The sequence below is a fragment of the Kogia breviceps genome, chromosome X (assembly GCF_026419965.1).
Source record: "Kogia breviceps isolate mKogBre1 chromosome X, mKogBre1 haplotype 1, whole genome shotgun sequence".
In the NCBI taxonomy this organism is placed as follows: domain Eukaryota; kingdom Metazoa; phylum Chordata; class Mammalia; order Artiodactyla; family Physeteridae; genus Kogia; species Kogia breviceps.
In genome coordinates, this window is record NC_081330.1 from 2,981,918 (window position 1) to 3,009,417 (window position 27,500).

General features: G+C 40.9%; 1 protein-coding gene across 1 annotated transcript in view; it reads right to left on the bottom strand.

Moving 5' to 3' along the window:
• Positions 1 to 27,500, bottom strand: part of PASD1 (PAS domain containing repressor 1) — a 107,890-nt gene that overhangs the window by 21,264 nt on the left and 59,126 nt on the right. Inside the window, exons 11-12 of the mRNA XM_067023904.1 lie at positions 27,251 to 27,333; positions 2,940 to 3,009 (exon numbers count right to left, since the gene is read on the bottom strand). Coding sequence (XP_066880005.1) covers positions 2,940 to 3,009; positions 27,251 to 27,333 — 153 coding nt within the window. The remainder of the gene's footprint in view (positions 1 to 2,939; positions 3,010 to 27,250; positions 27,334 to 27,500) is intronic.

Below are 27,500 nucleotides of genomic sequence, written 5' to 3' on the forward strand. Positions count from 1 at the left end.
AGAGTCCCTGTCCTTTGTTGCCTGATGTCCATTATCTTGAAAACTGTTATTTCATATATTTTTGTCTTTTATTTTTGGCTGTTTTGGGCAGGAAAGTCAATCTGGTCCCTGTCACTCCATCCTGATTGGAAACAGAAGTCCCCCAATTCCATAGTATATTGTACAGTTACTGAAATGATTAAATCTGGGACTGTACAAAGGTAGAATTTAGTGATAAGTGAAACCCAAAGGGAATGGAGTAGCAGGCAAGCTATCATTATAACCAGGTAAAAAGCAGATGTGATGGTAGACTGATACTGAATGGAAATTAGCAAACTTAAATAGCAACTGTGCCATTGTGATAAGATTATGAATTTCTTTTAAAAAACTTACCTTTCAATGTTAAAATTACTTAGGTTTTATAAATTTTGTAAAGTGAGAAGTTTTTAATCCAACTTTCCTCAGAACATTAAGTTGAAGGAATGGATTCTTCACACATAGCACACTACAGATCCTGGGTAAATATTTGTTGACTGACTGAGGAAGTCGGGATGTCAGCTGTGTAGATGTCAGACTGATGGCCAGAGCTATATGGATGTCTTGGCCTTTTTTTCCTAGCATAGCTGAAAATTAGTTTGTGTGTAAACAGAGCACTGCTCTATTTAAATTAACCTTCTTCTACCTAATTTCCTCACTGTTTCCTACTGTCTTGAACATAATGCTAGGTTAAGCAGAGGTACGTCTTCAGAAGGGAGAAAGTTTTATCTACACAGAAGTAGCTTGTTGAATGAGCAAGAGTTAGAAAATACTATAGAAAAATCAGCACTTCATATTGAAAATATGTGTTCACAGCATCTCCACATTACAGAAGAACTTAAATACCTGCATAGTCCACGGAACATGAAAATGCTTTCAAGCAAAATCACATGTTAGCCTGAAAACCAAAGTGAGAGTCTACACATCCAACCTGTTGATACTGCTCTTGAAATCCCTTTACCGGACATTTATAGAGTGCTATAAAAATAATAGAGTGCTTTAACATACAATATTCATTTGTGCATCTAATATTTATGATGAGCACCTACTATGTGTGGCCAGCCCTGTTCAAGGTATTTGGTGATATGCTGATGAACAAGTACCCTTGCTCTCACAGAAGTTTCATTCTATTGCATGAATGCAGACAATATATTAATAAAGGAGGTTCCTTTGAGCATTATCGTATATCTTTATGAGGTAGCCTGGCAGAGATGATTACCACTCCCGTTTTACAGATAATGAAACTGAGGCGCTCCATGGTAAAATAACATTCCCCCAGTCACATAATTGGTAAATGGCTGAATCAGGAATTGAACCCTTATCTTCTGATGTCTAGGTCATCTTTTCTCTCTGTAGTACTGTCACCACCACAGCGAACCAGCCTAGCAGCTATGTTACATGCACCCATGGAGTGACAGGTAAGGTGAAAGACTATCCATTGGGAAGGTTTCCTAGGATTCGTTTCCTGTTCTTCTATATCTGTTTTTCTTGCAGTTTGATCTTATCTCCCAGACTAGAATTTAGATCATTGAGGGCAGAACCAGGTGTCATATTTCTATTAATGTGTATCTCTATAGGATTCTCTAGAGGAACCTCTGGTGAATGGATAATTGGATGACACCTTTAATGGCTTAAGAAAAAGATGGAGGCAGGACTTCCCTGGTGGCGCAGTGGTTGAGAATCCGCCTGCCAATGCAGGGGACACGGGTTCGAGCCCTGGTCCGGGAAGATCCCACATGCCGCGGAGCAACTAGGCCCATGCGCCACAACTACTGAGCCTGCGCTCTAGAGCCCGTGAGCCACAACTACTGAGCCCACGTGCCACAACTACTGAAGCTCACGTGCCTAGAGCCCGTGCTCTGCAACAGGAGAAGCCACCGCAATGAGAAGCCTGCGCACTGCAACGAAGAGTAGCCCCCGCTCACCACAACTAGAGACAGCCTGCGCACAGCAACGAAGACCCAATGCAGCCAAAAATAAATAAATAAATAAGTTTACAAAAAAGAAAAGGAAAGGAGGGAGGACAATCCAGATTAATTAGGAATTGGGTTCTGCCCATAATAGGCAGATGACTCTGCCATCTCATGAGTCTACTCACATAGCCTACAGTAGCAGGCAGGTCACTAACCTCTCATTCTGAAATGCACTCACTCACAAGTCAAAAAGACCTTGAAAAACGTCTGGCGTAGAGCACAGCTTAATTCTTTTTAAAGCTACTACAGGGATCATTCATAGCATGGCCATTACTGGCTCCCAATAAGAAATGGCTGCAAAAAGGCAACTGTGTAACACCACTCAGGTGCTATGCCCATACGGGATATTTCTTGAAATTAAAACCTATGTAGGACAAGGGAAGCTGAATTTGCCACCCCAAAATATGCCTCGTTGGCATAAGGATTATTTTGAGCTGGCTTTGTTTAAGAAACAGCAGACAGAGGAGAAGCTCTGAAAACCAACAGAAGTTACTCTACTGTAAGAGATATTTCCATTTGTAAGTGTGTCTACCTCTTTGCACTGGGAAGAAAAGGAGGAGTCGAAATTTCTAGGAACTCTTATCAATGCAGAAAGCCAGGACTCAAATCTGCATAACAAGCTTCCCCACAACTGACTCCCCACCCCCAACATCTTCTTTTATCTTTAGCTGAAAATGGCATTTAAGCTGGTAGCTTGAGCAAATTTGGAGAGTTATGCAGTATTCCGGGGTCTCTCCCACGTATACAAGGAGATGTACATGTTATTAAACATCTGTTTGTTTTTCTCCTGTTAATCCTGTCTTTTTATTACAGGGGCATCTCAGCCAAGAACCTAGAAGCGTAGAGGGAAATTTGTTTTCTTCCCCCACCTTGGCAACACACATTAACTAAAGAATCAACATTATGGGAATAAGGGTCCAAGCTTTTACTCTATGTACTCAGTGTACGTACCTCTGAGGCAGGAGCATCAGGTTCAGCATGCAGGAGTTTCATTCTAGAACTTCTTTGGCCTTGAATGCTTCTATAAATAAGTGAAAAGAGAGATGGTAAACATATCTCACTTGACATTTAAATCTAAATTCTCTATAATAAAAATGAGGTTCTGTTAAAGAGAAAAACCATAGGCCCCAAATGGCATCACTTGTGCTGAAGTTCATGATGCCAAATCCAGATTTAATACCTAACTTAACTGTAGTTTCAACTTCACCACAAATGTAATCTTAATTACGGTCTGGAATTTCCTGGTCAGCACCAATTAAGTAAACTGTCACATGGGTCCTCTCTATCCCCCAAGGGAAGAAGAGGCAACCTGCAGGATTAAACCCTTGCCATTACTCTTCTCCCCCAAAAGATGTCATGGCCTAAAAATAATCCTTTCTTTTCTTTTGCTAATAACTCCCTGGCCCCACCCCTCTTCCTATAAACACCTTCCATTCTGTACAACCCCTTGGAGCACTCTTCCCTTCCCATTGCTAGATGGGGCACTGCCCAATTCATGAATCGCCTAATAAAGCCAATTCGATTTTCAAATTTACTCAGTTAAATTTTGGGTTTTAACAGTTCAAATAAGAAAAAAAAATCTGTTTTATTTTTCTTAATACATAACATCATCAATCTTTGACGTGTCGCTTTTCCTACAGAGAAGGTTGTTCTGCACCATATCTATAATAAAGTAAATCATCTGGACCCTCATTAGAATGAAGTGGATTTTTTTTGAAGTTTTGAATTTTATTTCTTTATTTTTTATACAGCGGGTTCTTATTAGTTATCTATTTTATACACGTTAGTGTATATATGTCAATCCCAATCTCCCAATTCATCCCGGCACCACCACCCACACCCCTGCTTTCCCCCCCCTTGGTGTCCATACGTTTGTTCTCTGCATCTGTGTCTCTATTTCTGCCTTGCAAACCAGTTCATCTGTCCCGTTTTTCTACATTCCACATATATGTGTTAGTATACAATATTTATTTTTCTCTTTCTGACTTACTTCACTCTGTATGACAACCTCTAGGTCCATCCACCTCACTACAGATAACTCAATTTCATTCCTTTTTTATGGCTGAGTAATATTCCATTGTATATATGTGCCACATCTTCTTTATCCATTCATCTGTCCATGGACACTTAGGTGGTTCCATGTCCTGGCTATTGTAAATAGTGTTGCAGTGACCATCGGGGTACATGACTCTTTTTGCATTATGGTTTTCTCAGGGTATGTGCCCAGTAGTGGGATTGCTAGGTCGTATGGTAGTTATCTTTGACTTTTCCCTCTTTCTCAACTCTCTTCTGATTTGTATGAAAGTTTGTTATTACTTTCTGTCTGCCTTTTCTACCTGGTGTATTTCTTGAAGGCAGTGCACTTCCTTCGAACCTCTTGTATCCCCAGCACCTACCACGGTGAAGAGCACTTACTAGGTGTTTTCGTGAATATCTGCTGAGTGCATAAAGGAATAAACAAACTGACCAGTTAGTTCATTAAAATATTTGCACATCCCTCATCCCAGGCCTGCTCAGTTTGACACAATTATTTTCAAAGACCAGCTGAGGCTTCCATCTGTTCCTTAAGAGCAATTAAATGACTCCATATTGACTTCTAAATACTAAATATCTTTATGCCTGAGACAAACAGCATGTGAATGAATGTCTAATATGGTACCCACTAACTACATGTGGCTAAATTAAAATCAAAATTAAATAAAATTTAAGATTTTGTGTTTCAGTCACAGCGGACATATTTTAAGTGCTCCATGGCTACATGTGGCCAGTGGCTACTGTATTAAACAGAACAGATTAAAGAGCATTTCTGTCATCACAAAATGTTCTACTGAACAGTGTTATATCAAAGGATGCAGTGGGTGTTACTGGACAAGACACTAACTTTGACAAGAAAACATTATGAGGCAATTAGGTTTTGCTTTAAATCCACTGGCTTGAATACTGAAAACATAAAATAAAGAAAAGCAAAGTTTTCCAAATTCGTCCATGAATTTACATTTCATACTCCTCTATATGTCAATATAGATGGCAAATATTTGACTTAAAAATCAGAATGTACAAATAACCAATAAACACATACATTGTTAATGGAAAGTACTGAGGAGTCTTTCATACCTAACCAGTCCAAATTGCATCAGTTAATTTTCAAAAAGAAAGAAAACGATCAAAGAACACTTTCCTAGCTATATTTACATGAAAAGAACAGTTTCTAATTTTACGGAGAAAAGTACCTCTGTCTCATTATGTAAAATCTCAAAATGTTACTCTTCAATTGGGCCCTTAATGTTTTTTACTCTTTTTGAATCTTTCCCCAAGGTTTGATATTCATTGGTAAAGTAGTCAACGCTGCTGAGTTACTTTAATGGAAGGTTGTTCTTGGCTCAGAAAAGCATCTACTTCTACTTGCTATATAAATGAAACTGTAAATATGAAAAAGACGCCCCAGTGAATACTGTCCTTTCATACGTCAATGAGGCACAAACTAAGGTGTGTTTTGCACAGTTGTGGCACAGAGTCAGGAAACTGATGACAGTAAAAATATAATCCGAAATGTCTCTGCTTGTTTAATTTACAGCCGAGATGATCTAATCTGAAGCAATGGAAGAAAGGAAAACCAGATTTCCCTTCTTGGTTACAGGCTGTGACCAAAGTTTAAGGAGCTAATTTTTAAGATTATTCTAACCAAAGCTACTCCGTAGGCTCACAGAGGAAACCCACTACCACCGCATGTCTGAAATGTGAAATCTTGAGTCAAGGTGTAGGTATCCTTTGTTTCTTCAGGCCCAACTGCATCTCAGCCATCCCTGGCAACTGCATTAGTACTAGCATCTCCAGAGCCTACCTGTCCCCAAGAGTCACTATGCACTTAAGTGGTTCCTTAGGGATCATGCCTGAAATGGCCTCCTGTTTTCCCAGCCCCCACCATTGTGCCTAGTATGTCAGAGTTGCCATGGAAGATGGAGAGAATTTGGGGGTCACACACACTTGGGCTCAAACTTCAGCTCTGACACTTCCTAGCTGTGAGACCTAGAGCAAGAATCTTAACTTCCCTGAGCCCCAGTTTCCCAGTGCTTAAAGTGAGACTCATAATACACACCTTGTAGGTGTCTTGTAAAGATAAAATAGTGTTTGGAAAAAAGTGCTTGGTAATCTGTACCGTCCAACATGAGCCTCTCAAACACCCTCATTAGCCCTTCTCCCTTTGATCGTTCCATTCCTCTAAGTTTCTTCTCCACTTAAATATATGATTTAGGACGTATAATACCGTAATTTGCTTGAAAATGGCTCTTGTACGATTGTAATTCTCTTCTCGAGAAAATGTGTTCCTCAGAGATGAATTCTGCATGTGCTATCATTCATTCCTTCAGAGCCAAGAAGCAGACTCTCCAGTGCTCAGGTAAGCAGACTGAGATGAAGAGTTGATATTGCTGTCCACCACCTAGACCAGTACTCTCCTTTGGGCAGGGATGGAGGGAGGAAGAGGGGTGTTTTATGGCTCCAGGGCTCTGCATACAATTCACTCTTGTCAATACCCCCGGAACGAATGTACAAACTGATCCCCCCCTATTGAAAAATAACTACTCTGCTTTTTAAATATTCTTCTCTTTCAATATAGCTTCTTTCAGTAAAGAAATCATTGGAAACTGTCGTCTTAATAGACTTACATGATCCGAAGACTGAACTAGTTTATTTCGGGAACCTTATCCAAAGGCAGATAGGCAAAGGAGATGATTTTGATCAGTTCAGAAAATCAATACCTTGAAGTGAGGGCTCATCCATCACCTTCAGTTATCGTAAGGTAATTGTTAACTAACCCTACTCCTTACCCACCACCAGTCTCACCTCTGACCGGCAGGGGAGATATCATCATTTACCGAGTTCCTATCATGTGGTAGGTACCTTACACATATTATCTTTTTGGATCCTAAAGTCAGTCAGTGGTATGTGTTTTGTTTTAATTCCCACTTTACAGATGAGGAAAATAAAGCTCCATAAGGTGAATAATGTATAAGGTCTGTAAAACATTAATAAACAGAAAGGCCATTTAAGTAGAGTTGGGAGATCAGAAGGGGGCGCACGCACGCCCTGTGACAACAACACAGCACAAGAGGAAGGAGACAGACTCCATTTATTTCCTGGCAAGGACCCAACCAAAGAAAAGCCGTGGACCCTTTGTTTACCGTAGCCCCCCACCCCCCCTTTCCCCTCTATAAAAGGGTTCTCCTTCCCTTGCCGCGCAGGGCTTTCTAAGTGGCTGGCCATGGTTGCAGACCCCAAATTGCAATTCTCTGCTGATCCCAAACAAATGCATCTTTGCTGGAGAAACATCTGGCTGTCTAGCTGTCTCAGGTCAACGCTTTGCTTGCCCTTTGCAGGGACCAGAGAATACTCTCAGCGGCTCCAGGACTGGTGAGCAAGCCGGTGAGGCACCTACACGGAGCCCGTTGTTGTTCGCTGTTTTTCTCACCAACCCTGGAGTTTGAAGGTATGCCTTTCTCCTGGATCTGGGTTCACACCCTCTTTGCGTTTGAAGCTCTCCAGGCTTTATTCGGCATCTATATTAAGGTTTCAATTTTCTGGTAAAGGCCTTGTTCTGTATGCGAGTATTCGTTTGGCACTTAGGTCTGATCTTGAGATCAGATTGCTTCAACCAAAGCTGGCTGAAAATGCTTTTGGCCCAATTCCATCGGGAAGGGGCTGCTTCAAATAAAACTGTGCCGGTTCAGCCTTCAGCCTATTCCTTTGAAAGGGCTGTCTTCTGGAGACTGGCTTTAAAAAGAAAAAAACCTTCAGCGTGGCTCCTCCAAAACCAAGCTATTTCCTTAAGATTGGCTGGGATTCGCTTGCAAGCTATATGCATTGAGCCATTTGTGCTGAAAGCTGTTTAAGTTGTTTGAAAACCGTCCTTTAGAGGAAAAACCTCTAGGAAACGGGTCCCAGTTATCTAAGCATTTTGTGGGCACCCCGCACCGACGGGGACTCTGGCCTGTTTTATGTTGAAAAACCTTTGGTCCTTCCTCATGCACATTTCTGACTAAATGGACTGACCTGACCAGAGGCAATTTAGAACACCCATGGCCATGATGGGGAGCTTTTGAAATCCCCAAACTTAATTTCCTTAAAACTGAATTGGACTATAGTAGCTCAAAACTTTTCCAGGACTGAGTGGAATGCTGATTTCAATTGGGATTTTGAGGCTTCCCAATACTATGAGGAGTCTAAAGTTGCCTCTCTGCAAAATAAGATTTTAAGATTAACTGAGGCAAACAAAGGACTGTGGACAGATAACATGGCTCCCTAAGCCTCGGACTCTTCTTCCTTGGCTTCTTTGTCTTAGGTTCTGCCTTGGCACCATCTTGTGTCTCTCCCTCACTTCCTCATAGCCTCACTTCCAGCGCCATCTTCCTCCTTCCCTTCCACGCCACCTACGCCTCCTCTGTACCTTCAAATCTCCCATACCCATTCTCCCACCAAACTTTCCCTTTTCTCTGAAACTCTCTCCACTCTCTTCTCCTCTGAACTTGTCAGGACCTGTCCCTTTAACGTTAAGCCTTCTGAGGCTACAAAGGCTTAAACCATTTATTTCTCATATTCCTTGGACTAAAGCTGAACTGCGAGCCACAGTCAAAGACTTTCCCAAAGTAACCAAAGATCCTCACAGATTTTCTGAAGAATTTAACACAGTCATTCAAACTTTTCAACCTGGTTTCTCTGCTTACATGAGCTAGTTCATATGCTTGACTGTGAAGGCCAGGCCCAGCACTAGATGAAAACCACTAATGGGGAAAATCCTGAAAGGTCTCTAGAACTACAACGGGGAGACCAACCCACTGACATATTATATGATCAGGCTCAGGCAATCACTAGGCAACTTTGTGAGCAGTCCCTAGGGCTTTGCTAAAGCCTGTTTATTGGAACAAAATTCAGGCTTGAACACAAAACTACGACGAACCTGTTCATGAATATTATAATTGACTTCAGATTATTAGAAACAAATTCTGGTCTTCCTTCAGATGTCGATTCCACCTGGGTAGCTTTTAATTCTATGTTTATCAATGGACTGAACCGGGACATTTTCCTTCTAGTAAAAAGGACCAGGATGGAATGCAAAACTATGTCCACTCCAGACTTAATTAATCTGGTAAACCAGCTCTCTCACACTGTAGATAAGTCACCTAAAAGGAAGGCCACCAACATTCTTAATCTTCAACTCAAGTAAATGAAGGCTCCTAAATGAAACCAAAACCCTCCTAGTTTCTGCTATTATTGCAAAGGGCCAGGATATTGGAAAAGAGATTGTTACAAATTTAAGCATTTTAGGCCCCTTTAGCCCTCTAACCAGCCTTTTCAATGCTCTCCTAACCCCCAGTGATGGGCTCTGAGGAACTACAGGGGCTCTTGCTAATCCCATTGAAAGGGAGGCCTTTTAATCATCTTTGAGAAATATTTCTCCAGATGTGGAGTGAATCTCTTCCAGTCCTAATTGACACTGGAGCCACACTCTCAGTGTTCAACTCCACTGCTGTAAAACTCTTGGTACCTGGCACACCTAATCATTAACATGGAATAAAACTGGACTTTCCTGTTTTTATAATTTATAACAGGAAATAAACAGAGAAATCTGTGTAATCTGTTTGATAGTGTTGGAACTTTTGCCTTTTTCATCATGAACTCCACTGTCTTTTCTTCCTCAGCGACATCATCTTTGCAGGGCTTTGAGTCTGTGGAGCAGATAGAGGAGGTGGAGCAGGTGGGTGAGGAGGAAGAGGCGGACCAGGTAGACCAGAAGGACCAGGAGGCCCTCTCGTCCTCCAGTGACTCTGCTGATGTCGGATATCAGGTACCTCTGGGGGCCTTGCTCCACATATTCGTCTGCGCCACTAACCCTGCAAAGCCCCGAATTCCCACTCTTGTGCTCAATTTCACTTTGCAGAAAGCATGCTCTTTGTTCTTTTAAACTGTATCACCGTTTCTGTTGTACTGGATTTTCTGATGCAGCTGAGAATCCAATGGGCTGTAGCCAACAGGGAGATTGGAGGTTCTCTAAGACCAAATCCTGTTCTCCTCTTAATGTGAAATATGCAAAGACACTTTGTGCTTGAGAGAAAGTTCGAGCCAAACAGGAAGCTTAACTCTAAGAAAAGGCACTATTTTTAAGAGCTGTGCTCATCACCTGCCTACCCATGCCAACACTGCCCCACTACGAGCTAGGTTTCCGCAACTGAATTGTTATTAGGTTAGAAGCATCCCTTTCAGAACGTTAGATATATCCAACCTTCAACTGTCAGCACCAATGTATGGTTCAAGGCCAAATCCAGATGCCCGGGCATCTCTAATGAACCTCAAGAGGTTCCTGTCTCTGAATTTATTCCCTTTTGTTTAGGCCCCCCCCTTTTTTATTTACTCCTTTCTCCTTAGTTCCTCTACTCCTATCCATTCACTAGGCTGAGACTTCTTAGGGAAGTATCATGCTAGAATTTCTGTCTCACAAAAGGGGGAAATAATTCTAGAAGTTGATAGCGGTCATCAAAGTAACTCACCAGATGAATTAAATGACCCTTTGGCATCTTTTATTTTTCATCTCCGCTGATAATAAAATAGATTCTGGAAACACTGATCATTTATCCCTGTTGAATCAGCTACCACTTCCTTTATGGGCAAAATCTCCAACTGATGTTGGCAAAATTCACAGCACACCTCCCATCAAAATTAAAATAGACCCCTCAAAACCTCTTCTCAGAATTAACCAATCTCCTATAAGTAAAGAACCCCACGAAGGCACACAGCCCATGACAGAAGCTAACAAGGCTCAAGGTCTCATTATCCCTTGTTCTAGACCCTGTAACACTCCCATTTTACCAGTGAGAAAACCTAAGGGCTGAGGGTGGAGGTTTGTCCAGGACCTCCCAGCAATAAACTACACTGTTATCCCTTGACACCCTGTTGTTCCTAACCCTCATACATTACTAACATATGTTCCTACCAGAAGTAAATTCTTTACTATAATTGATTTATGCAGTGCATTATTTAGTGCTCCAGTTGATGAAGCTAGCCAATGCCTTTTTGCCTTCACTGGGGAAGAGAAACAATTCACCTGGACAGTAACGCCTCAGGGTTTTACTGAGAGTCCTTATTTCTCACAGATCCTGAAGGCTGACCTGGATGATATGAATTTCCTTACAGGTTCTATTTCATTGCACTATGTGGATGATTTGCTTCTTTATTCTCCTTCTCAAGCCTCCTCACAGGAAGACACCAGCCACTTGCTAAAGCTTTTTGTTTGTTTGTTTTTTCCCCACTTGCTAAAGCTTTTAGCCTTAAAGGTACGTAAGGCGCCAGAGAAAAATTACAGTTTGCCCACTTTGATATTTAGGACATCTCATATCAGAACAAGGGTTACACCTAGATCCAGCTAGACGTCATGGTGTCCTAAGTTTCCTCAAACTCAAAACTAAACACCAACTGTGAGGTTTTCACAGGCTAGTCGGTTATTGCCGAAACTGAATTCCAGATGTCTCTCTTATGGTCAAACCTCTGGATATTTTACTAACCAGTAACAACTCCGACACAATTTTATGGGATGAACTGGATGGCACAGCCTTCAAAGCCTGCCCTTGGGCATCTCAATTATCAGATTCCCTTTTTCCCTTGTTTTATATGAAAAGGAAGGGAATGCCCTTGGGGAACTCACCCCCAAACATGGGCTGACCATGAACCCACAGCAAGTGGACCCTCAGTCACAAGGGTACATCCCTTGCCTTAGAGCCATCACAGTCACTGCAATACTTTTACCTGTCAGTTTAGCTATTATTAAGATTCCAGGGCATTCTGAGCTTGACTCTCTGGAAGCTTAAGAGAAATCAGCTTGCTGATACTTCTGCAAGGACTGCTGCCGTTCAAGGGACCCATAGCAGCCAAACCTCTGTCATGGTTCAAAGAGATATTTTCCCAAATGATAATTTAGAAAAAAATGGCTAGAGAAGCCCCAAAACTGGCCTCAGAAAAGGAAAGACAAGATTGGAACTTCAACAGTTGTGGGTTTGATAAAAAGAGAAAGCTCTGGGTTTGGACCAAATAATGACCCAGTCCTGCTCACCACTGTACATGGATTAAATAACTCGTCTAATATAAAATGATAAGTCTTCATGAACCAATATTGGTGGAGAAACATCAATAAGGTCACAAAAAGTGCCTACAGCTCACTTATCCCACTTGTTCTAAGTCCAACCCAGGGAAGTCTGTTTGCACTGCTCCTGGACATTTTAAACTGCCTAACGGACCATTCCAGGTCTGGCAAATGGATTTCACACAACTTCCTCCATCTGATGGATATAAACATGTTTTAGGCATGGTCTGTGTGTTTTCACACTGGACTAAAGCCTCCCCTTGAAGATAGGCTACTCCTATCTCGGTGGCTTATGTTCTTTTGGAAAAGAGTATCTTTACCTGGAAACTTCCCCTTGAACTTCATAGTGATTGGGGGACCCATTTTACTGGCCAGGTGCTTTGACAAGTCTGTGCTGTTTGGCTGGTTTTACAACACTTTCTCTCTGTGCTTACCACCTTCAATCTTTTGGTTTAATCCAATGCACTAATAGCATTATTAAGACTCAATTGGCAAAATACGTAGAGGCCCTCCAGATACCTTGGCCACAAGCACTGCTGCTGGTCCTTCTAAATCTCAGAGCCATCCCTTTTGGAAATATAAACTCTCACCATTTGAGACAGTCACGGGACACCAATGCACTTGGCTCTTGCTTCTTCTAACTCACAATGGATAAAAGGAGAGATATTCCAAAATTGCAAAGGCCTAGTTGTTTCCATCAAAAATACCCATATTTTGTTCAAGCAGTCTTTTTACCATGCACCCTTGGGAAATGAAGACCTTAAGCGTTATACTTTGCAATGTGGAGATTTTATCTATTAGAAAACACAACTCCAGAAGAACTTTCTTCAACCTTGCTGGAAAGGCCTCTATGAAGTACTGCTAACTAACCCTTGTGCCACCAGACTGAAAGGAAGAGACTCTTGGATTCACGTGACACACCTAAAGAAAACATCAAACCCTGACTGAACGTGCACATCATCTGGTGACCTGAAAGTAAAGGTTTACCAGAACTGAAGCATACAACATCTGATGTCACAGCTTTCCCAAGATATCCAGACCAGGCCTGTTGGAAGTTTGTTGCCAAACCTTCGATGATGGCATAAGGCTTTGGATGATCTTCAATATCTATGATCTTGATAACATATGGACTTCAGATAAAAAGTGTCTGACAGTTCTCCCTCTTACTCATCTTTATTACTCAAACGTTAATAGGTTTAACATTACTAATAAATTAATGTGTCCACTCTGTGCACTTCCCCTCTGACGGGAGACACTACACCCAGGAAAGGTCCTTCCTGACGTTGAGGGACAAAAAGTAGCTGAAACTAAATAAATTGACTCTTGATCAGCAATGCTTTCAGAGAATGTAAAAAATAATGAACAGAAGTCTCAGTTAAATCGAACTGGGAGACCAGAAAGGAGACCTGTCATGCCCTGTGACAATTACAGAGCCTAACAGGAAGAGAAAGACTCCTTTTATTTCCTGGCAAGGACTCAGCCAATGAGAAGCCATGGACTATGTTTACTATGACCCTCCCAACTTCCTTTTCCTCTCTAGAAATGTGCTCCCCTTTCCTTGATATGCAGGGACTTGCATGTGGCTAGTCATGGTTGCAGACCCTGAATTGCAATTCAGTGCTGATCGCAAATAAACGCATCTTTGCTGGAGAAACATCTGGCAGTCTATTTGTTTTAGGTCAACACAAGGATAGAGTCATTGAATATATTCAAGAATGTAGTCATTGCATATAATTAAGAATAACATTCATATGAAAAAATACAAATTATTTGAATATATAAGGGCTCAGCCTGTGAGCCAAATTGGCAGCAGCCTGTTTTTGTACGAGGTAAGAATGATGTTTACTTTTTAAAAAGGTTGTAAAACAAACAAAGAATATGCTATAGAGACTTTATGTAGTCTCTAAAGCCTAAAATATTTACTATCTGGTCCCTTTCCGAAAAATGTTTTCAATCTTTGAAAGGAAGAGTATTTCTTAAGACATGCTTTTTGATGAATCAATAAATTTGGGTAAATTTTTTACATTGGTCATTCTATGGATTATTTTTTGGATAAATTAAATTTTGGCAATTCAGCCACTGGACAAATTGACCATTTAGCAGAAAGCTTTTTAAGAACTTGTTTTTGACAAATTCACCTGGAGCTGATCATGACTTCTCCCAAATGAAAGACACTGAATAAACATATCACAATTTCAAAAAACACAAGTAGGTAAAAGATTTCTTTCCCCCCAATGACTATGGAAGCCAGTGGAAAACTCAGAGTCCCATCAAAGAAGCCCCATCTATTCTCACTTGGGCAAGATCCTGAAGGATCTGAAATTGTTAAAGATTATAGTTTCCTGCTAACAAAGAGACAACAAATCCACCCTCCTTAAAAAAAAAAAAAAACATTTTAGCATTTGAATATACAAACACTTTATGAGTGGCTGCTTCCAGATATATTTTTGGATTAAATGATCATTTTCAGTCTCAAAAAGTTTTTCTTTCTTTCCTTTTTTGATGGGAAGGGCAAAATATGATATTTTATTCAGATATCCTGAATAGAAGGAGTGCATTATCTGAATCTACCAGACTCTTCTTCAGTAGAGAAATTCATACTGTTGACTATCTGATATTAAAGGCTCTGGCAGTTTTTAGGTTCAAGCTCTGGCGAAAAGAATATGCATTTTCTGACCCATTACTCCAGGCTCAAAAAGGGTACAGCAGGAGAATGTTTGGTGTGTGTGTGTGTGTGTGTGTGTGTGTGTGTGTGTGTGTGTGTGTGTGTTGGGAGGTAGGAAGAAAATGAAATAAGACGGCTTGGGAAATACTCGGCTCTTCTCTCAGACTCCCTGCTATGAGCACTGCATCCCTCACTGCTCCCTGACCAAAGTGCAGAGAGGATTGGTGCCCATTAGAGGATGACATCAGGTCTGCAAGCCAAATGTACTTTACCAATAGCACCTTCCATTCTTCCTGCTCAAGCCATGGACATAGATTCTTGGGACTTTAAAAATCGTACTGTTTGTGTGGGCTGATATATATCTGATCTGAAGCTAATATATCTAAGCTGATATATAACTGAACTTATATAGAATAGTCCAGATGATTTTACATATTAGATTATGAAGATTTAAAACAAAAATGTTGAGTTTAAACTATTTAAAATATGGAGTTGCTTTTAAAATTATCTGGTAGGTAATTACCTTTATCACACAGTTAAGAAAACTCAATCCCTGTCTTAGTTATACGTTAATAGACTTGCTTCAAAATACTACTCATACACAACTAAAAAGGAATAAAACTCAAATGCTCCAACCCTCATATATTTCGATGTTTTACAAAGGATGGTGTCCAAATGGGAAAGTTTCCACCAGAGGCTTACTCCATCCATTTCAGAGAAAACATCACTCTCTAAAGGGCCAGTTTGAACTTCTTTAATGTGCTTTTTTGGTTACGCCAGTTTTCCACAAACACATCAAAAGAGGAAAAACATCTAATGGCACTCAGTGGTATTTCCTCACCAGAATGGAAAAGCAAGAAACGCATAACGCTCATAACACTTTGCAAGTAATACAAATCATCAACGCGGTAAGAATCCTAGTCTCATGTCCCCTGTACCTCAAAGGGCAAGTAATCTATGATGAGAAGTGCTCTGATGCCAAAGAATCAAGAGAAAACAGACAAACACCAATCAAACAAAAACCTTATTGCTATGAAAATAATGGTAGGCCATCAATTACCAAAATATTTTTTTACAAGATTTTATCATCTTGAAAAGAATATTGCTGTTATTGGCCTCTTCTGAACAGTGTAGAAATATTAAGCAAATAAGAAGGCACCTTTAGAATCTGATTAGTGTTCTGTGGTCCGCTCCTCTTTCAAATGTAGAGAAGGTGACATATAGTGTTGGTTGGTGAGTCACTGGAGCATGCCTGGAACCCAGACTGGATGCCAGCTGCTAACACTAAAGACATTCATAGGCAGAATGAATGTCAAGGCTACACAGTTCTCCATCATATATTTGTGGAAAATTCATTCCTGGAGAAATTCATAAATCAGACTAGAGACTATACTAAGCACTGTGTGGTAAGATATAAAGAGAGTTTGCTCTGTTCCCACTAACTAATAAGCCTTTTAGGCCAAGCCTTCCAGTAGAGGACAGAGCGTTCTATACGGATGCATCTCCTACTCCAAGAGACCAAAGTATTTGAAAGACTAGAACTGACAGCTCACATGTGTTTTTATAGTTCATCTGCTACCGTATTTACTTGCAGATGTCATTATTTTCATATTATCAAATATTTGATGATCAAAAATTTGATCTACTATCACATATTTCTTCCAGCGTGAAATGTTCTAAAACCTTTTTTAGAAATTGAAGTTCATCGGGGCTTCCCTGGTGCCGCAGTGGTTAAGAATCCGCCTGGCAGCGCAGGGGACACAGGTTCGAGCCCTGATCCAGGAAGATCCCACATGCCGTGGAGCAATTAAGCCCGTGTGCCACAACTACTGAGCCTGCGCTCTAGAGCCCGCGAGCCACAACTACTCAGCCCACGTGCCACAACTAGTGAGGCTTGCACACCTAGAGCCTGTGCTCCGCAACAAGAGAAGCCACCGCAGTGAGAAGCCCACGCATCACACCGAAGAGTAGCCCCTGCTCGACGCAACTAGAGAAAGCCCATGCACAGCAACGAAGACCCAACACGGTCAAAAATAAATTAATTAATTTTAAAAAATTGAAGTTCATCACTGTTCAGTCAAAATGACTCCCTTGACACAGCACTTCAAAGGAAGGAAACGCACATAATATTTCTACATCTCAAAACAGAGCAGAACCAACTTCTTTTTAATACAGCCAGTGGCTCCAAAGGGCCGGGCCTGGGGACATATGTTCATGGTAAGGTTTTGCCAAACAAACAGCCTTGTTTTATTTGGCATCCCAATCTTCCTACTTTAAAATCCACTCTCGCAGTCATTTCTCCAAGGTGACATTCTGTGTGTTTCTTCTGTCACTTTTATAGGACTAGTACTGAGCCGAACTGAGCCGGTTGTGGAAATAAAGCAACAGAAATCAGTCAAGTCCCAACACACGTTAAAGAAAAAGAACTTTTTATGTGTCTTTGCTGCTTATTAAAGCACTGGTGGCCTAAGTGTTAGTTGTGTAGATATGAGATAGATATGACTTTAAATTGGGCCTTCTTTTCCTTTTTCATCCTGCAAATTAGACCCCTTAGCTTCTAGTGGCCAGGTGGACACACGGCCTATCACACGCCTGTCTCCTAGAAATCAGAAAGTGAGTTAACTGGAGAAGATGACCTATTCTCTGAACTGAGGGAGACACAAGCTGAATGCAATTTGGATACCTCCCTCTTGGAGCTTTTGATTCTCTAGAAGAAGAGCTAAGCCAGTCCCTGTGATTGCAAGGCAAAGTGGGGAGTGTCAGTAGGAAAGTAGAAAGTAGAGAAGGGAGAGCTCTTCCAACCTGGGTGTCAGGAAGGACTTCTGAGAGGAGGAATGAACTGGTTCCTGAATGGTGAGGAGGGTGTGAGCATACAAAGCACAGAGGGAAAAGACATTTTAGTCCATGCAGAAAACAGGAACGGAGGTACAGTGAAAGGGGTTCGACGGCATTTCCATGGAATGGTGACTTTATTATCGTTTCTGGTTTACTTGTCCATCTCCACCCCAGGCAGTAAGTTTTGAGGGCAGCCACAGTGCTGGGCGCTGAGAATGCAGCCTTGTGGAGTTTATAGTTTCATGGGGAATCCAGACAATGAACAAATAGTCCGAAGATAACTATACATTGACAAATTGCCAAAAGCATGACGCAGTAAAAGGGCAGGTTGCCATGGGCCTAGGAGAGCATCATGCCAACCACGTGACAGCGAAGTTGAAGAGTGTTTCCGGTTGAGGACCTGAGCATGTGCACAGGCACCGCGTTGGAAAAGAGCTTGGAGAATTCAGAGGACGAGAGGCCAGTGCATCTGGAGCAGGACAGATAAAAGGGAGTGTGGCACAAAATGAGATCTGGGGAGTAGACAGGCGTGAGAGCAGCATACCTTACAGATCATACAAAAGGACTGTGGAGTTTCTTCTAAGAGCGAGGGGAAACCATTGAAAGTTTCTGAGCAGAAGAGGGACAAGATCATAGTTCAACAAATGGTTTTGGAACAATCAGACATCCATATGCTAAAAAATATGAACTTCATCCTAAAACTCACACTTTATAAAAATATGAACGCAGAATGGATCATAGACCCAAATATAAAACTATAAAACTTTTAGAAAAAAATAGGAGAACATCTACGTGACCTTCGCTTTGGCAGTTAATTCTCAGACGTGGCACCATACATGGCAGAATCCATAAAAGGGAAAAAAATGGTAAAATTATCCCCCTTCAAAATTAAAAACTTTTGTTGTGCAAAAGAACACTGTTAATAGAACGAAAAAAGAAGCTACAGACTAGAGAAAGTACTCGCACATTAAATATCTGACAAAAGGCTTGTATCCAGAATATACAAAGAATTCTCAAAAGTCAATAATAAGAAAACAAACAACATAATTTTGAAAATAGGCAAGACATTTGAACATTCAAATGATGAAAAGATACTCAACATCTTTAGTCGTTAGTGGAATGCGAGTTAGTGTTTTTGTTTCTTTGTTTGTCTGTTTGGCCATGCCGTGTGGCATACAATATCTTAGTTCCCCGACCAGGGATCAAACCCGTGCCCCCTGCAGTGGAAGCGTGGAGTCTTAACCACCGGACCGCCAGGGAAGTCCTGGAATGCAAGTTAAAAGCATAATTCAATACCCTAAAAAAGTGAAATAAAAACGTACATCCACACCAAAAACCCATCCACGAATGTTTACAGCAGCTTTATTAATAATTGCCAAAACCCATCAACAACTCTGATGTCCCTCAACAGGTGAATGACTAAACTGTGAGACGTCCGTACAACAAAATGCCACTCAACAATACACAGTTACTGATGCAACAACTCAGATGAATCTCAAAGGGATTATATGCTGAGGGAAAGAAGGCAATTTTGAAAGATTATATACTGTATGACTCTATATGATATTCTCAAAAGACAAAACTATAGGGCTGCAGAATAAATTAGTGGCTGACAGGGGTTAAGGGTGAGGTGAGACAGGACTGACTATAAAGGGACAGCACGAGGAACTTTTGGAGGTGTGATGGAACTGGTCTTTCTCTTGACTACTTTCACGGTTACACAAATCGATGGATGTGTTAGAAAACACAGAACTGTACATCAAGAGAAAACAAATCAATTTTACTGTATAATTGAACAAATGTGTTTAATAACTTAAAAATGAAAATATGTGTCCACAAACATACTTGTAAAAGAATGTTCACTGCAGCTTTATTCATGGTAACCACAAACTAGACATAAATGTTCATTGAAAGAAAAACGCCTAACAAATTGTAGTCTATCCATAGAATAGAATATTCCTCAGCAACAAAAGGGAATGAACTACTGATACATGTGACATGATGCATCTCAGGGACATTATGCCGAGTTGAAAAGGGCAGACTCGACAGACTATATATTATATGGTTCCATTTTTATGACACTCTAGTAAAGGAAAATTTAATCTATGGTTAAAAACATCAGAACAGGGGTTGCCTCTAAGTGCGGGGATAACAGGGAAGGGGTACAAAACAGCTGTCTAGTGTGTTGAAAATACTGTATGTCTTGATAGGAATGTGGGTCGCATGGGTTTATGCATTTGTCAAAGTTGCAAAAGTGGAAACAGAAAGACTGGAATGAACCTTGTAGTGTTGGCTCAGGATTGGAGGTACTGGTATGAAGTCATGGCGTATATTATTTGATACAGACACATACACAAAGGTATACATACATACAGATGGGTAGATATGGAACTAAAAATATAGATCTTTATGCCTATGTATACAGTATGTGTATTGTGTGTGTATTTGTTTCCCAGTTCGCAAAGCACCTCTAAGCAGTAACAAATCAGTAACAATGAGTACAAGTAGCACCGAGAGTTTCTAAATAGCTGCCCTTGAGGAAGCCAGGACTCCCTTTTGACTAAGTCTTAGCGAACAAGCTGATTTCATGGCTGGGGTGGAGATAGTACAAAATGAACCTGGAACATCATAGTGCCAGAAAGGAAGGAATGCTCCAAGAATGGTGTGAAGTATCAAAATGACACAAGAGCCAGACTGAAGGGGCTGTCACTGGCCGGTGCTAGGACAATCAGAGCATTGAAATAAATAATAATAGCAAAAGATTAAAATCCACTGAATAGACAAATGAATAAAAAATGAAAGAGTGAATCAAGCAGAGGGGAGGGGAGAGAGAGAAAGAAGAGAAGGGGAAGAGAAGGGAGAAAAGGGGATGAGAGGGGAGGAGAGGAGACGGGAGAGACAAGAAAGGGAGGGCAGAAGTGGGACAGAGGGGGAAGAGAAGGAGAGAATAATGATAAAGCAAATGGGGCAAAATGTAAACAGTTGTGAGTAAAGGAGGATGCATATGGTAGTTCCCGTCAGATTCAAATAAAAAGTTTAAAAGTTGTTAAAAAAATGTTTAATGGAGCTAAAGCAAAAGAATATCCTGGGATTTCAAAAAAGGTAAAGTATTAGGAGTTTGAGTAACAGATACACACTACTGTATATAAAATAGGTAACCAACAAGGACCTACTGTAGAGCACAGGGAACTCTACTCAGTATATTGTAATAACCTATAATGAAAAAGAAGCTGAAAAAGAATATATACATATATACGCATAACTGAATCACTGTGCTGTACACCTGAAACTAACACAACCTTGTAAATCAACTATACTTCAATTTTTAAAAAAGGTAAAGCAAAAAGTATTAAGTTGAAAGAGAGCAGGATCCTATCCCACTTCTTCAGGTACCTAATACACAGCCCGACATCTTCATTACAGGTTGACAAATGCATACCATCAGGAAAAAATATTACATTGTTAATTTTCTGAGTAGAACAAGCAGCTGCCAGCATATTTCTCCAAGACTACTTTTGCTAAATAGGCTAATACTCAGATAATTCAACCCAGATTTTTCTAAACTTTGATATTTATTAGACTTCTTTTCATTAGGGTCTAAACCCTCAGTGATTTCAGGGTTGCTTCCATGAGTTTGGAGTACAAAACTTACTTTGAGCTTTTCAAATAATATTAACATTGAGGGACTTCCCTGGTGGCACAGTGGTTAAGAATCCGCCTGCCAATGCAGGGGACACGGGTTCGCGCCGTGGTCCTGGAAGGTCCCACATGCCGCGGAGCAACTAAGCCCGTGCGCCACAACTACCGAGCCTGCGCTCTGGAGCCCGTGAGCCACAACTACTGAAGCTCACGCACCTAGAGCCCGTGCTCTGCAACAAGAGAAGCCACTACAATGAGAAGCCCTTGCACCGCAACAAAGAGTAGCCCCCGCTCGCTGCAACTTGAGAAAGCCTGCGCGCAGCAAGGAAGACCCAACACAGCCAAAAATAAATAAATAAATAGATAGGTAGATAGATATAGATAAAAATATTAACATTGAAACTGCTCTTATCAATCATAAATCTAATACGACGGTCTAATGATTTTATGCTTTTAGATGATCAGAATAATTTGTTATGTAGTTGAAGATGGGATACCAGTTGGCTAGAGGTCAGAGAAACACGATGAAATCTAAAACCCAGAATCCTGAGACTGCACCCCTTCTTCTGTCTTTTGTTTTATGTCTGCCCTTAAGAACCAGACCCTGAACATAACAATAGGACAAGTTAAATAGCTCAGGGGCTATTTCCTTTGACACCAGGGGGCTGGAACACCCCAACTCCTTTTCTTATCTGTCAGCCTGCCTCCCAGGTGGGTGTGAGGGCCCGGAATCATCTGACTGCATGTGGCCTCCAAGCTGAGAATTCCATCACGTTCAGACTGGGTGACACCTCCACCACCCAGCGAGGAGGCATGGACACTTTTCATGGAACAATTTGGGTGTTAATGAATACAGAACCGTCTCATAAGGATGGAGGTTTAAAGATGCTGGCTTGACACAGAAAAGGAGAACAACCTTAAATTAACAGAAAAGTAGTAAGAGTGTTGAAGAAATCACCAAACATAGACTTCAAATCATGTCCGTAAGCCGGGTTCACAGGTAGCCCTTTGCACTTAATAATATCTTTATAACTCAGTAAGGATTAAGCAGGTTTTTTGGTTTTCTGTTTGTTTGCTTTTTTGGCCACGGGGCTTATGGGATCTTAGTTCCCCGAGCAGGGATTGAACCCGGGCCCTTGGCAGTGAAAACACGGAGTTCTAACCACTGGACCACCAGGGAATTCCCAGGATTGAGTACAGTTTTAAATTTTAACTATTCAAACAAAAACTGTAACTATTCTATAATTTGGAAGTACTTCCTAACTGATAATAACTTGACTTTGAATAGTATTTTATAAAGCATATAGCTTTCATTTACTTATCAGAACAGACAGATCTCATTTCCTGATTTCATGGTCATGCACATTCTGCAGTAATGATCCTCACCATTTATAGATAAAGAGCATGAGACTTAATGAGGCTTCTCTAAGATCACACAGCCTGTAATTGGCCAAGCTAAGACAAAAACAAAAACAAATATTGTAGCTTTAAAAATCCCAATCCCACGTCTTGGTTAATGGTGGATGACTGTAACAAGGCTGTCTCCGGGCTACTCCCAGTTCCTCCCCCAAAGCAGCTCTCACCGCCTCGGCTGGAGTCCTCCCCGAGTTCTGTGGGTTCTAACCCTCCAATCCTCTCTGCCCTCCTCTCCTACTCGCCGTCCACTGCTGAACCTGCTCCAGCCACGCTGGCTTCTGAAACATCCCCAATGTGCTCCTGCCTCAGGGACTTTGCATCTGCTCTTCCTTGTGTCTGGAATATTTCCTCCCAAATCCACAAGGCTTGCTCCTCCACTCCTTCCAGATGTTAACTAAAAAGTCACCTTCTTGTTGAGGCCTTAGCTGGCCACCCTATCTATTATGTTGACCATTGGAAATTGCCAATATGCACCATCTCTTAAACAAAAAAAATGTCAATTGCATACGGCAAAACCTAATACAATTTAATTTCCCCTACAACCTTCCCTATCTCTCTTCAATGCTTAATATTTTCCTTCGGTCCTCCTCACCATCTAACCTATCTTGGTCTATTGATTGATTTTCTTTCTCCTCCACTAGAATATAAGCTTCCCAGGAAGATAAGGATTCTTGTTCACTGCTGTATCCTCAGAGCCTAGAACAGAAACTCCCACACAGTAGGTGCTAAATATTTGCTGTATGAATAAGTTTCATTGGGTTGGAATGATGAGACTAGTGCGAGAGGAATCAAACCAAATGGCATGTGATACAATGAGGTACAGGCCCCCCCCCCCGGTCGAGATGATGCAGACATAAGGGATGAAGTCAGTATAGAACAGTACCAAGGCTCCGTACAACAAAACCTCACTAATGAGGACCACTGTGCATCTTTGCAAAATTCTCCTCACACTTTTGTACAAGATAACGCTTCTCTGAAACAAGCTGAAAGGGGAATTAGCCAGGAACATTCTTTTCGGTGCAGTTGCTGATAGGTGGAGTCTCACCCGCTCCCAGGGACCAACTCTGTAGCAGTTTCTAAAAACTGCAAACAAAGGTAAGAGCTACTAGAACTCTCGGAAGTACCTGCCATTTGATTTTCCAGTATTGTCTACTCTACCTTTGGGTGAAAAGATACTATCTTTGTAAAAAGCATTAGGGCCAACCAGTGTGATCACCTTCCCTACTAACTCTTCTCTCTCCCTACATTTAAGATGAAATTAAAGAAAAAAAAGATTTCTCACAGTAACATCCCCCATCAAGTACTTCCCAAAGACTCCTTGAGTTTTCTCCTTGGAATCCCATACCAGCCACAGCTCCTGAAACTGATGTCCTAAGAGAAACGAGCCCAGGATAACCTGGGTCCCAATTCCAGCTCTACTGCTTAACCAACTGCGTGACTGGGAAAATCATACATCCTCTGCAACTGCACTTTCTCATCTTTACAATGGGTCTAAAATCTATGTTGTTGATTTGTGGAGAGTAAGTCAATAAACATGAAATCGCATCATGAAGAATAAAGTACAGGATGCATTTCTATTAAGATGAGGCTATGACAGAACTCTGGGCCTCACTTATACATACAAAGTAAGAGTAGCTCGCTGCTTCCTCTGACTCCAGCAGTAGGAAGATGGGAAAGGACTCCACGATATTCAATTCTGTGCCTGCCCCTCACCAACTCTGAAGTGTTCCTTACTTCTTTCTATGTTCAAGCAAGACCTTCTACTCCAGTGCATCTGTAGCTCTAATGGAAAACCCAGATGTTGAGTCTCTCTCCTGAAATGAAAGGTTCTTTAGCCTCAAATCTGAAACATGCAAGGACAGGACATCCTACATGGAAACAGATCCTTTCTTTTAAACATTTTAACTTCCCCTCTTTGTGTTTCTTTCATAAGCACAGACAAAGCTTTCAAGCCTTTTAGCAGGATGCTTCTTCCCTTTCAAAAAACATTGAGAATTACCAAGGAAAGTTCCAGAAGCATCTGGGGAGCTCTAGGTCCCTATGACCTTTGTGCCTGATTACTTTTTTAACCATCCCTCAGACTGTAAAATGGGAGCCAGGTTATCAATGACTGCTCAGGGTGCCTACAAACTAATGTCCAACATGCCACAATCTCTTCTTCTTGTTATCTGAAAACTTCGTCTGAAGACAAAGAGTAAGTCTATGAAAAAAAATAATGCAATACTGGTTTGCACCAAGCTATAACAATACTGCACTATGTTTGCGAGGTCTCATGGCATGGAATGGATTACCATTTTGATAGGATCAATCAATCAGTCCCTGAGCAGATGTTCATTTCTGCCTGCTCAATGTCAAGGTCTGTGCTAGACAGAGATGAGGCTGACTGGCCCTCCTTTATAGACCTCAGACTAGTGGATGAGTCAGGCCCACCCACAATTCATCATGTGAGAGCTGAGGTCGTTGGAGCCAGAACAGCGGCCATGGTGCTGAGCAGAGCAGCGGGAAGAGAAGGGGGCTGGAATTAAACAGAATTTTCTTCATCAAATCCATCAGTTGTTTCCTAAGTGTCATGCTTCCATGTTACTGTCTACATGGTAAACAATCCATTGCCTAATATTTGAAGAAACTAGGAATATTTTATGAAACTATTAAAATATATAAAGTTGTAGTGCATTCACCCAATAATGATAATTTCTTGCTATATTAGAAAGGGTATGATCTTAAGCCTTAAGAAAACACTTCTCTTGTAGAAAAGTGTGAAGACCAAGTGGCACAGATGTAGTAACTGGCTGTTTTCTGCATCAGAATATTTTTCATCCAATTAAGTTCTACTTAAAAATAAAATGTAGGTCTCCTCTGTCTCTAAACTCTCACTCTCTGAAGATCTGCTATAATTATCTGCTAGTTTACACAAAATTCACTACACAAACCTACTGAACAAATCTGTTTTAGGTTGCATGCAAGAATATGTTTAAGTCATGTGCTCCAGGGTGAAAAGGATATGGTGGCTGCTATTGTACCTCAGGCATTCTCACAGAATAGTGCCTAGAGTTCCCGTTGTTTAAACACATTATGGTTTATAGATGTCTCTCTCTCACCTTATTCAGTAAAAGGTCTTCTAATAAAGTAGAGGAACTAATAAGGGAAATGGGGAAGCCTAAAAGGCCCAAAGATGCACCCACACTACAAGAACCATTGGGAACGATAAAGCACATTAAGAGACTTGAATGGCTATTAGTCTTAAGCTTGGTGGTGCACATGTCCCTAACTCCTATGAACCACAAATACAGTGGTGAATATTTACAAGAAATTGAGATTCTGCAAAAAAAAAAAAAAATCTTGCTGGGGCAAGTGAATGTGATGGTGGCACGAGCAGACATGTGACACTCAACACACAATTACAAACTCGGTCTCGTGTTAGCAAGAGTTGTAGAGCACGCAGCAAAGGGAATGCAAACAGACTGCCACCTCAAGCTCTGTTTCGTATCCCATTGCTCTGTGTGTAGCTTCAGACAACGGTTCTTAGCCAAACACCTCTGAGCTCTCCTGCCAGGAAGGGAAGATTCTCCCCTGCTCCTCAGATCCAGACACAGATGAACCTCAGACATTTCCTGTTTAACTCATTTCTTCACCAGCTCTTTCTTCCTTACCTCATCCCCCCACCAAAGAGTAACAGACAGTACAGCCTCCAGCTTCCTCCTCCCACCAGACCCCACACAAACACGCCTTCAATCAGAAGAAGCCTCTCAAAACATCATCTAGTTTATTTTATTTTGCTAAGTATTACTGGCATCTAGTGCTCATCTTTAATGTATCGTTTTGTTATTTATTTACATATCCATGTACACTGTAATATAGAAGGAAAATGTAATCCATTCTCAATATTCTACACTGAGCAGTGTCTACTATTATGGCTTACTCCATAGAAAATACCTACTGATGAGTTTATCAAATATGCAATGACTAGATAGTACTACAAGTAATTTCTATTCTGTAAAAATTCTTGGTAGATTATTAAATAGTCGTATTAAGGGGTTTTAGTGATACCTAGCAAGTTGGCATTTTCCTGTGGGTTAGGAATTTTTGTTTTTCCCACTCAAAATAATGGAATTACTCACTTTGTTCTCTGAAAATTTGTTAACAAACAAATGTTAAAGAATAGATTAGATTCACAAAAAAGAGGGACACCTGCACAATAGCAGTTACCACAATGCTTATTTGTTCTTCTCTACCATTTAAAGTGTTTCAAGAAAAGGAAGCAATCAAGTCTGTTTGTAAACGTATTGTCTTAATTTGAAAGTAATTAAATGTCTGCCGTCAGTTAAGGTTGCTCTATTTACTGCTTGATTTCTTTTATAGAAAGCCAATCACTTGTATTTATATTCAGTTAGAAAAATATGAATTATACTAGCTGGGAAAGGAAATTCAAACTAGTAGATTGCTCATCTGGATTCAGCTGTTTGGTTTTTTTTAATTTTCATTTTGATGGAAAAATATCCATAGTGATTTGTCTTGTTTCGGTTTTGTTTGATGAAACTGTGCCCTGGGTCTCCATTACTCATGGCAACATTCGCCTCTTACCTGTGGTCCACAGGCAGATGTTCCTCGTCCGAATCTGAGACCAGCAGAACATCTTCACCGGACTCCTCTACAGTGAAAATGTCCTGCAGAAAAAGTGGCATTTTAGATACTTAAAATGTACTTATAGAGTAAAAATACCTGACATATTTGTGTAGGATGTAGTAAATTTGAAAATCCAAGGATTCTAGAGATAGAATGATTTGGTCAAGCACGTACAGCTAGTACATGCAGGATCAAAGCAGGTCCATTT